General features: G+C 47.9%; 1 protein-coding gene and 1 long non-coding RNA gene across 2 annotated transcripts in view; one reads left to right on the top strand and one right to left on the bottom strand.

The window, feature by feature from the left end:
- Positions 1 to 14,105, bottom strand: part of LOC130376212 (fibrocystin-L-like) — a 59,676-nt gene that overhangs the window by 12,737 nt on the left and 32,834 nt on the right. The window contains exons 42-54 of the mRNA XM_056583436.1: positions 12,977 to 13,127; positions 12,436 to 12,592; positions 11,596 to 11,805; positions 10,364 to 10,493; positions 8,927 to 9,168; positions 8,183 to 8,319; positions 6,933 to 7,965; positions 6,373 to 6,567; positions 6,086 to 6,237; positions 5,572 to 5,728; positions 1,282 to 1,414; positions 981 to 1,069; positions 471 to 637 (exon numbers count right to left, since the gene is read on the bottom strand). Of these exons, the coding sequence (XP_056439411.1) occupies positions 471 to 637; positions 981 to 1,069; positions 1,282 to 1,414; positions 5,572 to 5,728; positions 6,086 to 6,237; positions 6,373 to 6,567; positions 6,933 to 7,965; positions 8,183 to 8,319; positions 8,927 to 9,168; positions 10,364 to 10,493; positions 11,596 to 11,805; positions 12,436 to 12,592; positions 12,977 to 13,127 (2,953 nt within the window). The remainder of the gene's footprint in view (positions 1 to 470; positions 638 to 980; positions 1,070 to 1,281; positions 1,415 to 5,571; positions 5,729 to 6,085; positions 6,238 to 6,372; positions 6,568 to 6,932; positions 7,966 to 8,182; positions 8,320 to 8,926; positions 9,169 to 10,363; positions 10,494 to 11,595; positions 11,806 to 12,435; positions 12,593 to 12,976; positions 13,128 to 14,105) is intronic.
- Positions 2,110 to 5,511, top strand: LOC130375870 (uncharacterized). The gene is made up of 3 exons (XR_008893915.1): positions 2,110 to 2,211; positions 2,312 to 2,493; positions 4,468 to 5,511. It is a non-coding gene; the product is annotated as an uncharacterized LOC130375870 (long non-coding RNA).

The following is a 14,105-nucleotide window of genomic DNA, read 5'->3' as shown; positions in this document are numbered from 1 at the left end:
CTTGTGTAGAGAATAGTAGTGGCACTGCTTTCCACAATTGCGTTTTAGGAATGTTTTTGCTTTTAGAAGTCCACCACAGGTTGAAGGAAGGCTTTTATCTTGAAAGGTCTATCAAAAGAGTAATAATCAGCCATCGCCGACGGCATCACCACAGAACCTCACGTGAGTCGACCGTTTAAATTAACCTCGAAAGCACGCAAACATTTCTCAGAACATTACAAGTTGAACGTCTGGCATATCGCCATAGAAACCACAGCTCTCTCTCTGTCCCTCCTCTCTCTCTCTCTCTCTCTCTCTCTCTCTCTCTCTCTCTCTCTCTCTCTCTCTCTCTCTCTCTCTCTCTCTGTCCCTCTCTCTCTCTCTCTCTCTCTCTCTCTCTCTCTCTCTCTCTCTCTCTCTCTCTCTCTCTCTCTCTCTCTCTCTCTCTCTCTCTCTCTCTCTCTCTCTCTCTCTCTCTCTCTCTCTCTGACCTGGATGGAGATGTAGGTGGCCTCGATGACCACGGTCCGGAAGGCGGGCAGTGAGCTGGCCTGTCTGGAGCTGGCCGTGTCGTTCATGGTGTCGGGGATCTCCAGAACGCCGACCACCGTCAGCTTGTTGAGGGCCGGGGTGTCCTCGTCCAACACCACGCACTGGCCTGGGTTCAGAAGAATGAGGAGAGAGAGGACTCAGGGGTCCTCCTTGTATCCACGTTGAACTGGTGGATTCTCAGTATGAGGTGTGGGTGTGATGTTTCTTTAAAGTGACTTAATAATCCTGAATTAATGCTGCAGATAATTGTGTATTACTTAAGGGAAAGAGTTATAAGGCAATGGTAACATTTATCATTGAAAATCTGAAATTATTAAATACTTCAGTGTTTAGTTTAAAGAAATATGGGAATTATATAACAGAGCATCCGTTTGTTTGGTTTAGAAAGAGAGAAAAATAATAATGCAATGAATGCCGTGAAAGCGGTATATTCCAGTCAAAGCAGTTACCTGACGGGATCACTACGTTGGCGCCCTCCGCTGGTACCTTGAAGTTATTCTCCGCTGAAGACTCCCAGAACGAGTCGTTGGACCAGAGACTAACAAAGAAAACGTATGGAATAATCAGGTATGACAGAAAAAACAAAGTACATTTTGCTGTCTGTCTGTGTCAGTTTATACGTCTGTCAGTCTTCTGTTTGCCTGAATGCCTCTCGGTCTCTGCCAATCTTCCTTCCATCTGCCTCTGTCTGTCTACCTGTCTATGGTTTTAAACGAATAACAGGAAACAGAAAGGACATGTTTGACGTACACCCGCTTGCATGCCGTGGGAGGGGGGGCCGGGGGGCCCGGGGGGGCCGGAGGAGGGGGTGTCGGGGAGAGGCAGTTGGGGTAGTAGCAGCGGTACACATGTAAGTTGACGGCCACGTCCGACACGGAGCGGTCTACGCTCGCCCACCGCTGCGGCGCCGTGCTACCCGAGACTGGGAGGACACACACACACACACACACACACACACACACACACACACACACACACACACACACACACACACACACACACACACACACACACACACACACACACACACACACACACACACACACACACAAATAGGTTAATATACACACAAATAGGTTAATATACTCGTAGTATTATGGTACTGACTCATGTAGCAGAGGATATTACTATGTTAATCCTCGTAGTATTAGCAGAGGATATTGCAAGGTTAATAATAGTAGTATTATGGTACTGACTCATGTAGCAGAGATCATTATGTTAAAATATGTAGTATTATTGTACTGACTCATGTAGCAGAGTATATTACTACGTTAATACTCGTAGCATTATGGTACTGACTCATGTAGTAGGGGATATTGCTAGGTTAATACTCGTAGTATTAGCAGTAGTATTATTTACCGACTCATGTAGCAAAGGATATTACTATGTTAATACCCTTAGTTTTAGCAGTAGTAACTGCAGGCAGTGTTTTCCTGCTCTGTAAAGTCTTAATGTGTAATTCAGTTCTTGACCTCAAGGTGGCCCCCTCGCATTATTTCTTGTAAATGTACCGGTTGTTTTATTTCTTTATCTTATTTGTTGTTTTTTACCCGGAAGCTTCCAGAAGCTAGCGTTGCAGCTGCAGACAAGCCACGTTGTTTTATTTGCTAAGGTTTTATATTTATAGCTTTCTTCAAGTGAGATTTAAGTTAACCCCATTGGCTACAAGCAGGCAAAGTGGTTAGTACTGTGTTTTTGTTTCATTTTTATTTGCCGTGAAGTATTTTATTTGCTCTTGGATAATTGTTTGTGGTAAGCTAATTTCATGTCTGTATTGTAGTTCTACGGTGTGATGATGTCTTGAAGATGTGCGACATTAAACCATCAATAAAAGGAGCCGGAGTCTCGCGTATTCACAATGGGCGTTACAGTAGAACACCGCACTGCATTGGGGAAGGCTCCAAGATGGACGTAACACGGAGCTGAGACGACGTCGACGTCACCGCACACTGTTAAAAGGAGGTACCGCAATAAGAACTGTCGCGCTTGAATGCACAAGGAGCGTGTTCACATCTCGCGTTTTTTTTAATCTGCCAGCGCTTGTTTTACATTACATTCCTATGGAGCAGAGCGTTTTCTGGAAAAAGTCACGGCCGTTTTTTTAAGTGTTAAGTCCCAGTGTTTTTTTCCTGCCATACGGAGCGTTGAAAAAAAGTTCAACTTTAAACGGGTAAAGTGTGTAGACTCCACGCCACAAGTAATCACCATCAACCATTTATTTAGGTTTAGTTTTTTGCTCAACGAAGCACAGCTGTGCTTTAACAACAGATGTAAGGGATAATAACGCCGGTCATTATCGGGAAAATAAGACCAGGCAGGGCAAACAGGGCTTCGCCCTGAAGAGACTTATTTCCGATAATGACCGGCGACGTTCTGTACATTATCCCGCTTATTAGAGGGCTACCTGCCTAAACGAAAAAAATAACTTCATGGTGTGTCTTTTTACAATTTATTTGTAACCAGCATTCGTAGTGTTGATCAGCAGAGAAATAGTCCGCCAAAGACGTTGACGTCGCTTAGCAACCGAAAACGCTGGGGTTGACAAGTTACCGGACTACTGCAAAAAAATCCTTTCTTTTCCTTGACAGTGGTCTATACTTAGCAACGGTGAATTATCAAATATAATTCATTATTCATTTAAAAAGCTGACAGCAGGAAAGGTGTAACACTAACCATCTCGTAGTTGGAGGCAAGAGAGTACACGTGCTCCAATAGTAGGTGATAAAAGTAAAGCACATTCATTTGAATGATTTTTAGCTTGTCTGCCCACACACACACATAAAACACATTTATTACACACAACCGGACTCGTTCATTACTTGTAGTAATTAGTACTTTAATTACTACTAAACTGACACACACGCTCTCGCTCGTCCACTCACTCGCTGACCGCACACACACACACACACACACACACACACACACACACACACACACACACACACACACACACACACACACACACACACACACACACACACACACACACTTAAAGCATCCTGAATATTGCATCTTGAAAGTAGCACAAGTATTTTGCCATTTAAGCTGCATTGTGGACATTTCATTTGTGTGCTGCCTTAAAGTAATAGTGGACATTTTATTTGCGGTTGATTGTAAGAATCAAAGTCACTTGGTAAATACAGTGTTTTGAAGTGAGTTAGGTGTAAGATGTTTTAAGGTTAACATCCAATTATTGCATGAAATTTCATACAAGTGGGTTTTTCATATTAAGACCGTACCTAAGATTTCATAGCAATTATTATTTGCCTTACTTAATTCTTAAATGGGTTTTACAGCAATGTGATGCCTTGATGTGTAGTTAAACAAGTTTAAGCTAAGGCAATCCTAAAGGCCTTATAATAATAATATAATAATAATAATACATTTCATTTAGAGGCGCCTTTCAAGACACCCAAGGTCACCTTACAGAGCATATAGTCATCATTCAAAACTATGTAAAACAGACTAGGAATAGAAGAAAAACAGAGGTTAAACATGAAGAGTAATAATAACGAATAACACTCAAAGACGCCTACAGTGAGGGGTAAGAGGCATTAACCCTGAAAATATAATCAAACTCCCAACAGCTTATACCAGGGATAATATACCAGCAAATGGATCTCATATACCCACAAGTACAACTGCAAAGTTATGGCCTCACTTAGAACATCTAGAGCATGAAATGTCTCCAGAGCTTGACTGTGACGTAGGATTGTTGATAGGCTATACCTGCCCCCAAGCCCTTCTTGCCAGAGACGTCATTAGTGGCAGGGAGGACCAGCCATACGCGCTCAAGTCTGCTTTGGGTTGGAGCATCATTGGCTACAGCAATGCTGGCCTTGAACATGATTATGAAATAGGCATGAGTCCCCGTATCATCCTACCAGCAATCAAGTCATCAGTTGAACTCAAATCTGAAGTCGATTTTGTTTGCAGGACCCAAGTCAAAGAAATGATGACTCCAGCAGACATAATCAAAGTCTTCGAGTCAGATTTCACTGAGTGGACCAGTGAAGAAGTTTCAATGTCACAAGAAGACATCAAGTTTTTGGCAAAGATAAAGATGGCATCAAGCAGAAAAATTCTAATGGACACTACGAAATGCAATTGCCTTTTAAGGAAGAAAGTCCAACTCTGCCAAACAACAAAGCGTACGCAGAAAATCGTCTTAAATGCCTGGAGAAACGTTTAACAAAGGATGAACAACACCACAAGGATTATGTGGCTTTGATGGAGGACATGATCGCAAGAGATGATGCCACATCCAGAAATCAGTGGAAGACGGCAAAGGTTACCGAAGTCTTCCCAGGAGCAGATGGGAAAGTCAGAAAGCTCAAACTACTGCTTAGTGACACAACACGAGACAGTAAAGGCACGGACACAACTAGACCATTTTATTGGAAAGGTCCATGCATACATTAAACTGTGCTTTTGCTTGAAGCTGAGTAAGAGGTCAATTTATTTTTGAAAGTGATTTAACCATATTGTCTGATTTTACAATGTTTTGTTTTGAGAAAGATGCTGTTCACTATGTGAAGTCTGTTAGAAATCATACGTGGTTTGATTTCTGATGGTGGGAGTGTAACTGCAGGCAATGTTTTCCTGTTCTGTAAAATCGTATGTGTAATTCAGTCTTTGACCTCAAGGTGGACTCTCGTATTATTTCTTGTAAATGTGGTTTTATTTCTTGGTCTCATTCGTTGTTTTTTACTCTGAAGCTTCCAGAAGCTAGCGTTGCAGCTTCAGACAAGCCACGTTTTTTATTTGATAAGGTTTTATATTTTAAGCTTTCTTCAAGCGAGATCTAAGTTAACCCCATTGGCTACAAGCAGGCAAAGTGGTTAGTATTGTGTTTTTGTTTCAATTTTATTTGCCATGAAAGATTTATGTGCGCTTAGATAATTGTTTGTGTGTTAAGCTAATTTCACGACTGTATTGTAGTTCTACGATGTCTACAAGAGGTGCGACATTAAACCATCAGTAAATGGAGCCGGAGTCTCGCGTATTCAATACGCGTTACAGTAATATAGTGGTACTGACTCAAGTAGCAGAGGTTGTTGCTGCTGTCCAGGTGCCAGTCTCCATTGCTGTTGTTGCTGAAGCTGAGGGGCGTGGCCGAGGCGTTTCGCACGTCTACGATTCTGAAGAGGTCCGGCCTCTGGGTCAGGTTGTGGCACATTATCACATGCTGGTCAGGCTGGAGGGTCAGAGAAGAGGAATGGACGGAAGAGTGAGCTGGAACGTGACGTGATCATTAACCATGACAAGGCATTGATGTAGATCATCAAAGGAGGTTTTTATTTTGAAACAAGAAACCAGATGCTTCTTTCGCTCTGCCTGTGTATTGCACAAGTGATGCGATACACTCACTAATTTCTTTCTTATCTATTTTGGATTGAAGCCACGTTAGAACTTCGATATTTATTCTACCTTTAGTTACGTGTCGGTAAATACGCCACACAACCACACAACGATAGAGCATGTGCTACACAAGAGAACAACACCCGGTTCTGTCTTTGTGGTCAGACATACGTGTGTTGAGCCGGAGAGGTACCTTGAAGGAGTAGAACACTGCGGAGTAGGCGATGTTGGTGATCTGGTCCATGTCTTTGAATTGCCAGTTGTACGTCTGTCCAGAGGGCAGCAGAGCCATCCAGCCCAGCTTGTGAGTGAGCCTCTTCTTCAGATAGGGAACGCCACTGGAGCCTGACAGGGGAGACCAATAACTGTTCAACCAAATACCTTCACACAGGAAACTACACAACCTATTGCGTTTGTACATTTCAATTATTCAGATTTTGATTACATCTATATATTTTTTAACATAATGTCTGGAGGTACCGTGCTGGTTGCTCAGCACCAGGTCCTTGCCACGCAGGGAGGAGGGCGAGGGATTGTTGAGGGAGACGCGGTGGAAGTCCACGCTGGGGTCACACAGCGCCCCCGGGTGGTCCCCCCCGCTCCACTCCAGGCTGGGCCTGCAGAGGGCCGGGTCCAGAAGGCCGCTCATGGGAACCACCTTCTGATTGACCTGGCCTGGGGGCAAGGCATCGGAGGGGGGACGGGTTAAACAGAGGTTAAAGAAGGCGGCCGCAGGAAAACGTTAAGATGGATGAAAACATCTCATGAACAAAGTGTGTGGTTCTGTGTGTACACACGTTTACGGGACAACCTCACCGTGACATCCTCATGGATTAATAAGTAATAAATAAGAGAAGAGAAGTGGATATTTGGGGAGGTTTTTCATAAACAACGCTTTAAACCCCAGTAAGTTCCCAGTCCGCTTGGGAACTCGGGTGAGCTGAGCGACCTCGGACCCGGGACACTGAATCGACTTTGGACGCATCCGAGCTAAAACCCCTGCGCGCTGTGTGACGTTCTCCACCCGCTCGTACGCTCACCTGTGAGGGAGCCGTCCAGGTCCACCAGCTGCACCTCGTGCTCCCAGCGGAAGGCCCCCCTGTTGGTGGTGTTGATGAACTCCACGCGCCGGAAGCGCACGGCCCAGCCGCCGCAGTCGTGCACGCAGGTGCCGTCCACGGTCGTCACGCCGATGGCGGCGCTCCCGCTGCGGTCGAAGTTGACGAAGGTGGTGCCGATGACGCTCATCCCGTCGTCGAAGGGCGCGATCACGCCACGGTGCGTGCGGTACTCCCAGCCGGCGCCGTTCAGCGCGTCCACGTGGCCCACCATCGTGCTGTTGGACAGCGTGGCTCCGCCCTCCTCACCGAAGTCCCACACCGCCCACGGCCGGATGCGCTTGGCCTCCACGCCCGCCTTCTCGTTGTTGGCCATCAGGAAGCCGCTGAACTGCAGCGCGCCCGCGTTCACCCACTCGGCGCCCTTCTCGCAGTTCCACACCGTCAGGCCGCGGAACACGGCGGGCTGGGGCGTGGAGGTCCAGCAGTGCCCGCCCACCATGGGAAAGTAGTCCTGGAAGATCCACAGGCCGAACCAGCCCTGCGAGTGCACGGTGTTGTTGGTGAACTCGCCCAGGGGCACCCTCTTCTGGCACACGCTGCGGTCGTAGGACGGACCGTCGGGATGCTCGTGCATGCGGTACCAGAAGCCGAAGTGCGTGCCGCCAGCGGCGGCGTTGTGGCGCACCACGTTGTCGGGGTTGGTGACCCAGTAGGCGGCGGGCGTGACGTCGTCGTTCAGAAGGCTGGTGCTCTGCCGCACGAACACGGCCAGGTTGTACTGCAGCACGTTGCCCGTCTCCACGCCGTCCTCGATGAAGAAGGCGCCGCCCATGATGTCGTAGATGACGTTGTGCTCCACCAGCAGCCGGTGGGTGCCGTGGATGGTCACTGCCCGGTTGAACGTCTGGTGGATGGCGCAGCCGCGCACGTACGAGGCGTTGTGCACGTCGCCCATCAGGTGCCAGTGGATAGGGTAGCGGCCCAGACGGAAGGCCTGGCCCGCGTGGAACACCTGGGGGGGGGGGGGTGGGGGGGGTTCAGACGGAGAACGGGGTCGGCTTGGCTCAGGAGATAGAGCGGGTTGTCTATTAACTGGAGGGTTGAATTCCGCCAACAGATACATTCTAAACTCTAAATTTGAAGGTATTTAGGATTTAACAATGTCCAGCAGGTCAGCCTAAAATGGACTAGAAATTGAAACTTAGAAATTCAACGTTTTTCTCTTTTACTTCCACGTGTGCGAGCCTCCCGACCGCCAGGTTCTCGTTGGGCCGGGGGGCGTGGAACATGATGCAGCCGCCGAACTGGTCGCTGCCCGTCTCCTCGCCAAACCGCCCCTGGAAGCAGGTCTGGGTGGCAAACTCGCCTGAAACTCACCGCCAACGGATCAAGACAACTTTATTAGCATAACATCAGTGCCACGACTTCAAATGGGACGGCGTTACCTGATTCAAGGGCCGCCAATGGCTCCTAAAACCCAGTGTGAAAACAAAATCGTCTTGGATCTTTGTGTCCGATAGTAAACAACCACTCTGGAATTTTTTTTCGATGGGAGTAGCGGACATCTTGTATTTTACTGAGAAGTTCCCAACTTCCCTATAAAATTCAATAAAATACAAGATGTCTGCTACTTCCAGCTAAAAGCGTTTTTCCAAAGTGTTTTTTTCAGGAACTTTTAACTTTTAATCTGGAAAATACAAGATGTCTGGTCTGTAAATATGGTTTTAGCTGGGAGTAGCAGAAATCTTGTATTTTATTGAAGTTATTTCTCTGTAAAGAGAAGGAATTTCTCAGTGAAATACAAGATGTCTGCTACTGCGTTTTTCCAGAGTGGTCCTTTTCTATCGGGTCTCACAAAAAACGTTGTCACAAACAACTTTGTGAGACCCAATCAGAAACCGCTCTCTGATCCGGGGGTCTGCCGGCCCTTTAAGGGTGGGCCGGACCGGCCTGCTGAGGGACAACAACAGTACCTGTGTTGAAGCCTTCGGGGCAGGCCTCGATCTTCTCCGCCCAGTCCATGGACTGGGAGCCCCGGACCACCACGTTCCTGGTGAGGAGCCCCACCTCAGCCCGGCCCTCCAGCACTTTGCCGCCGGGCAGCGGGACCGACACCCCCAGGTGGGTGTGCTCAAGGGCCTCGGTCAGGGTGAGGGTCATCCCGTCGGCGGACACCGAGGCGATGGTCCTCACCTCGTTCTCCGCCTGGCTGTGCCTGTAGAGCACACGTTTTAAGTATTAAAGGGGATCCCACTCACCAGTTGTGAGTGGGATTAGCCGTTACAAGCTGTTTTGAAAAAATCTGCCTCTTATGACATCACACCTGGTGGTATAATATGTCACCTTTAAAAAAAAAAAAAAAGTCACAAAAAGCTGCACGCATACTGATTCGATTTTCACACATTATACCACAAGATATTTAGAGCAATTATTTCTATACGCCCTCCAAAAGAATGTGAAAAATCGGATTACTTTAGTTATAGTTAGTTTAATAATATGGATAAAGTAATCACAGGCCCAAGTGGTTGGAATCTGAGGTCAGATCCACTGGACGCAGCCCGATTGTGAGAACCACCGGTGGAGATTTGCATAATTTCTAGTTTCGACCGTCGCATGCAGCCGGTGCTTTGTGCAGCGGATCGGCTTGCTAAACGCCCCCCGCAGGTGTTTACAGGTAGGGGGGTTTCATTACACTGGGTTAATCCTTTGTTAAGCCTTGTTCCAGGAAAAATAGTCCTGTGAGATTTGAACTATTAGGGTGTAAAGCATGTATTGATACATTTTCCTACCTGGAAGTGTGTGTGATTGTGTGTGTGTATATTTATAGATGCTATCGTAAAAGTGTGATTATGTTGTCATGTGGCACTTTTTAAGCCGCTGCTGCCACTCAAAACGCCTTCTCACACACTTCCTCACTAACACACACATTCAATCCTTGGGGACAATGGGGGCTCTTTGAGCCCGACACCCCCCGACCCCTCCCTGCTCCTTCAGGGCTTCTTCTTTGGTATTTTAGGATTAAAGCATCTGCTAGCCCTAACCGACAGCCACATCCAGCCCATTTCTCTGAGCCATCCATGGACTGTCTTAGCCGATCCGTTCCGGTGTTTCAATGCTACGTGTGACGAGAAGGAATGTTCCGGAATGTAGCGAAATGTGCCTGAAATATGCCTAATGATGCCCGAAAGGTCCAAGTACTTTAATTGAAAATACATGTGAAACTGTTTGTATGCGTGTGCCTGTATGTGTGTGTGTATATGTGTGTCTGTGTGTGTTCGTGTGTGTGTATGCGTGTCCGTGTGCACGCGTGTCCGTGTTAAATATTTTTTTCTTGAATAACGTTTTTTCCTCTTTCTTTTAAAGATTCAACGTTACTTCCTGTCTGGGCAGGAAGGGGCGGTCCCTCGTACCTGTGTCCCGTGGAGGCGATGACGATCTCGTCCCCCACCCTCCAGGTGACCCCCAGCTTCAGCGTGATGGTGCTGGAGCCGGAGGGGGCCGTCTGGGCCAGGTGGGTCCAGGTGACCGGAACCGGGATACCTAGGGGACCACCGGTCAGAACACACACACACACACACACACACACACACACACACACACACACACACACACACACACACACACACACACACACACACACACACACAGTCAGACCTCAGGGGTAGTGGTGGGGCATCAGGAGGTATAATCTCAGATTACTCCATACCATAATACCACTCATGTCACGTAGAAAAAAGATTTAAAGAAAACACTGAATAGGTCGGTTCGGCTTGACTATTGTCAATACCATTGTCGTGTCACAAAGACAATGTTATTTCTGTAGATGGTTTGGGGTTCCATGTTGGGATGAGGGCGACTAGGATTACGTCGAGGACAACAACCGAGACATTAGAGTGTGGTCTCGGTGTCATGTCAGGCTGTCAGTCAGTCTAAAGGGCTGATTATGGTTCCACATCGACGAAACGCAAGGGGGTTTACGGACCCATTACGTCCTTGCGGGACCCTCCATGCGTCCACCGCATGGGCCTGACGTGCGCCTCCCAAAAATTGTCACCTTGCGTAGAGGCGACGCAGCAGCAAGGCCTGTGATTGGTCCGCTAAAACCCGACGCAGAACCAAAACGTTTGTGACAGTGTAGAAGCGTCTGCCTTGCGTCCTTGCGTTGGGACGTTGCGACATGGAACCATAATCAGCTCTTAACCGTCAAAGCCTCCTAAAGCCTAGGGCTGAACGATTATTCTTATTCAAACCGACATCGCGATGTAATAGAACGCGATATGCAAACCGCAAAGGCTGCGAATCTTCCTGCCTGGAGATCAGCAAGATTCGTATTTATTTTTATTTTACAATTCAATAATTAAAAAAAGATTTTATAATATAAATTCACGCATCAATTCATCGCAACACATAGGCCTGGCCTAAAGGAAAGAACAGTGTATATGTTAACTGCTTCCAATGATGTGTTGGTCATACTGTAGAATGATTTATTGCTTGTTTAGTGAATAATACAGAGCATAAAAAAAATTAAAAAATAATCGCATACTAAATCGCAATATTGGTCGAAATAATCGCAATTCGATTATTTAGCCTCAGTAGGGCCTAAAGGGACATCGAAGCTCATCGTTCTGTGAGCGGCTCGTACCGTGGAGGTCCAGGACCCCCTCGCGGACCGCCAGGGTCTTGGTGCCGTAGACGGGCAGCTCGGTGGAGCGCAGGTGTCCGTGCAGCGTGATGATGGCCTTGTGCTGGAAGGGCGCCCCCTCCTGGCCAACCTGCAGCCGGCCGCCGTCGGTGATCAGGATGTTCTCGGCCTGCAGCTCCAGGTCCTTCTCCTCAAACACCAGCGTTCCTCCTGGGCAGAACAACACAACACAGGTCCTTCTCCACACACCAAGCTCCGTGAGGCCTACTCTGTCTAAAGAGGTTGATGTTGATGTAGGTGTTGGATGTTGGTGTGACGCTGAACGTTCAAGGTGGCCGACTCTGCCGTTGCTACATAGAACCGATGTCTTGCGACAAATGACGACACAGAGAGTGAGGTGTTTTCAGTGGTGGTCCGACCGTGTGCTACCTCCTGGAGTGTTTGCTCCCGGTGTGCTAGCTCCTGTTAGGTGTTAGCTTTCAATGGATTAGATCAAAGCGCTCAATGGATTAGATCAGGGTGTGTTAGCTCCAGGTGTGTTAGCTCCAGGTGTGTTAGCTCCAGGTGTGTTAGCTCCAGGTGTGTTAGCTTGATGTGTTGTAGCTCCTGTTGTATGTTAGCTCAGGTGTGTTAGCTCTCGGTGTGTTGGCTCCCATTGTGTGTTAGCTCCAGCCTCCAGGAGTGTTAGCTCCCAGTGTGTTAGCTCTCAATGTGTTAGCTCCCAGTGTGTTATCTCCCAGTGTGTTATCTCCCAGTGTGTTATCTCCCAGTGTGTTAGCTCTCAATGTGTTCGCTCCCATTGTGTTAGCTCTCAGTGTGTTAGCTCCCACTGTGCGTTACCTTTGATGAGGAGCATCTTGAGCACGGGGGTGCTCTCGTCCAGCAGGATGGTCTGGCCCTTGGTGATGACCACGAACGTGCCCTTCTCCGGGGGGGTCAGGCCTCCCCAGGTGAACCGGGACGACCACACGTCGATGTAGAAGAAGTCTGCGTTATCCTGGAAGATGCATAAGATGAACGTACGAAATGTACGTGCTACAAGGGAACAGCTGGTAGCGGTTAACATGAGAAAACACATTTATGTGATTTGGGGCGATAGACTTCAGTAATTATGTGATGTTTCTAGTCTAAATCATCTCTTAGTAATGCTTTATGCACAATGTCTGATAGTATCTCCTTATACCCTTTTTTTGGGTATTAGGAGATAGTTTGGAAAACCTAATCCCCAACCACTAGAACATGGGTCTGTCACTGGAACATGGGTCTATGGACCCGTGTTTAAAGGTTGTATATAGTAGCATTGTGACGGCTAGTCACGATGCTACTAGCCGTGAGGTGACCTTAGGTTCCCCTATCGGTGGCGTCTGGGGGGGGGGCTCACCATCCTAGCGATGCCGCGGTCTCCGATGCTGACCCGGACCTTGGCCTCCTGCGAGCGCCCCTGGGAGTTGGTCACACACACGATATGCGTGGCGTTGGTGGACTGCACGTCGCACACCGACCCCGCCACGGTCACGTTGACCTCGCTGATGCTGGTGCTGATGGGAGCGGGAGGGAGGAGATAGAGCAACACAGGGCGAGTTTATTTTGACAGCCTGCCTCAAACACAAGGGCTTTCCCGGTGCTTTACAAAGGCAGGAGTCACATGGGGAAACGTTCAAAGGAATCTCGTTGTAACGCTTTAATTTAAAGCCTCTTCGATTCAATGGGAATCTAACCCCTAACCTTGCCAGTGTTAATGCCTTGCTATACCAGTAGAGCCAGAAAGGACCACCAAAAATACTCGGAAAATATGGGAATGAGGAAAAAGGGGGATGCATCACTTTGTGTTCCAAAAGGAATACCAACAGGTCAGACGAAAGGAAAAAAATAGAAAAGTACAACAAAAACAAACACCCTGGTGTGTTTCCGGAATGTCCCATCCACTTGTTAGCCCAGAGCACACACAGTGTGAATTTACCTTGATATTTGAATAGAAATTTAAAGTAAGGATTCCAAAAAAGGAATCATATTGTTTTACCATGGAGCAAAGCGCACAGCGCTCAAATTAGCTTCTCTAGGCTCAGGTCCGTCTTGGACTTGAAAGTGTTAAACCATCACTTTTTCTCCCTGTGTGCTTTGGGGGGTGGTCTGTAACCTGGGGTGCTTTAGGATGTGGTCTGTAACCTGGGGTGCTTTGGGGGGTGGTCTGTAACCTGGTGTTCTTTGGGGGGTGGTCTGTAACCTGGGGTGCTTTGGGGGGTGGTCTGTAACCTGGGGTGCTTTGGGGGTGGTCTGTAACCTGGGGTGCTTTGGGGGGTGGTCTGTAACCTGGGGTGCTTTGGGATGTGATTTGTAACCTGGGGTGCTTTGGGATGTGGTCTGTAACCTGGGGTGCTTTGGGATGTGGTCTGTAACCTGGGGTGCTTTGGGGGGGTGGTCTGTAACCTTGGGTGCTTTGGGGGGTGGTCTGTAACCTGGGTGCTTTGGGGTGTGGTCTGGCAGCGGTTCACTGTCCACCAAAGGGCGTA

The sequence above is a fragment of the Gadus chalcogrammus genome, chromosome 22 (genome assembly GCF_026213295.1).
Source record: "Gadus chalcogrammus isolate NIFS_2021 chromosome 22, NIFS_Gcha_1.0, whole genome shotgun sequence".
NCBI classification, from domain to species: domain Eukaryota; kingdom Metazoa; phylum Chordata; class Actinopteri; order Gadiformes; family Gadidae; genus Gadus; species Gadus chalcogrammus.
The sequence above is the reverse complement of the archived record's forward strand: the minus strand, read 5'-3'. Positions and strand labels throughout refer to the sequence as shown.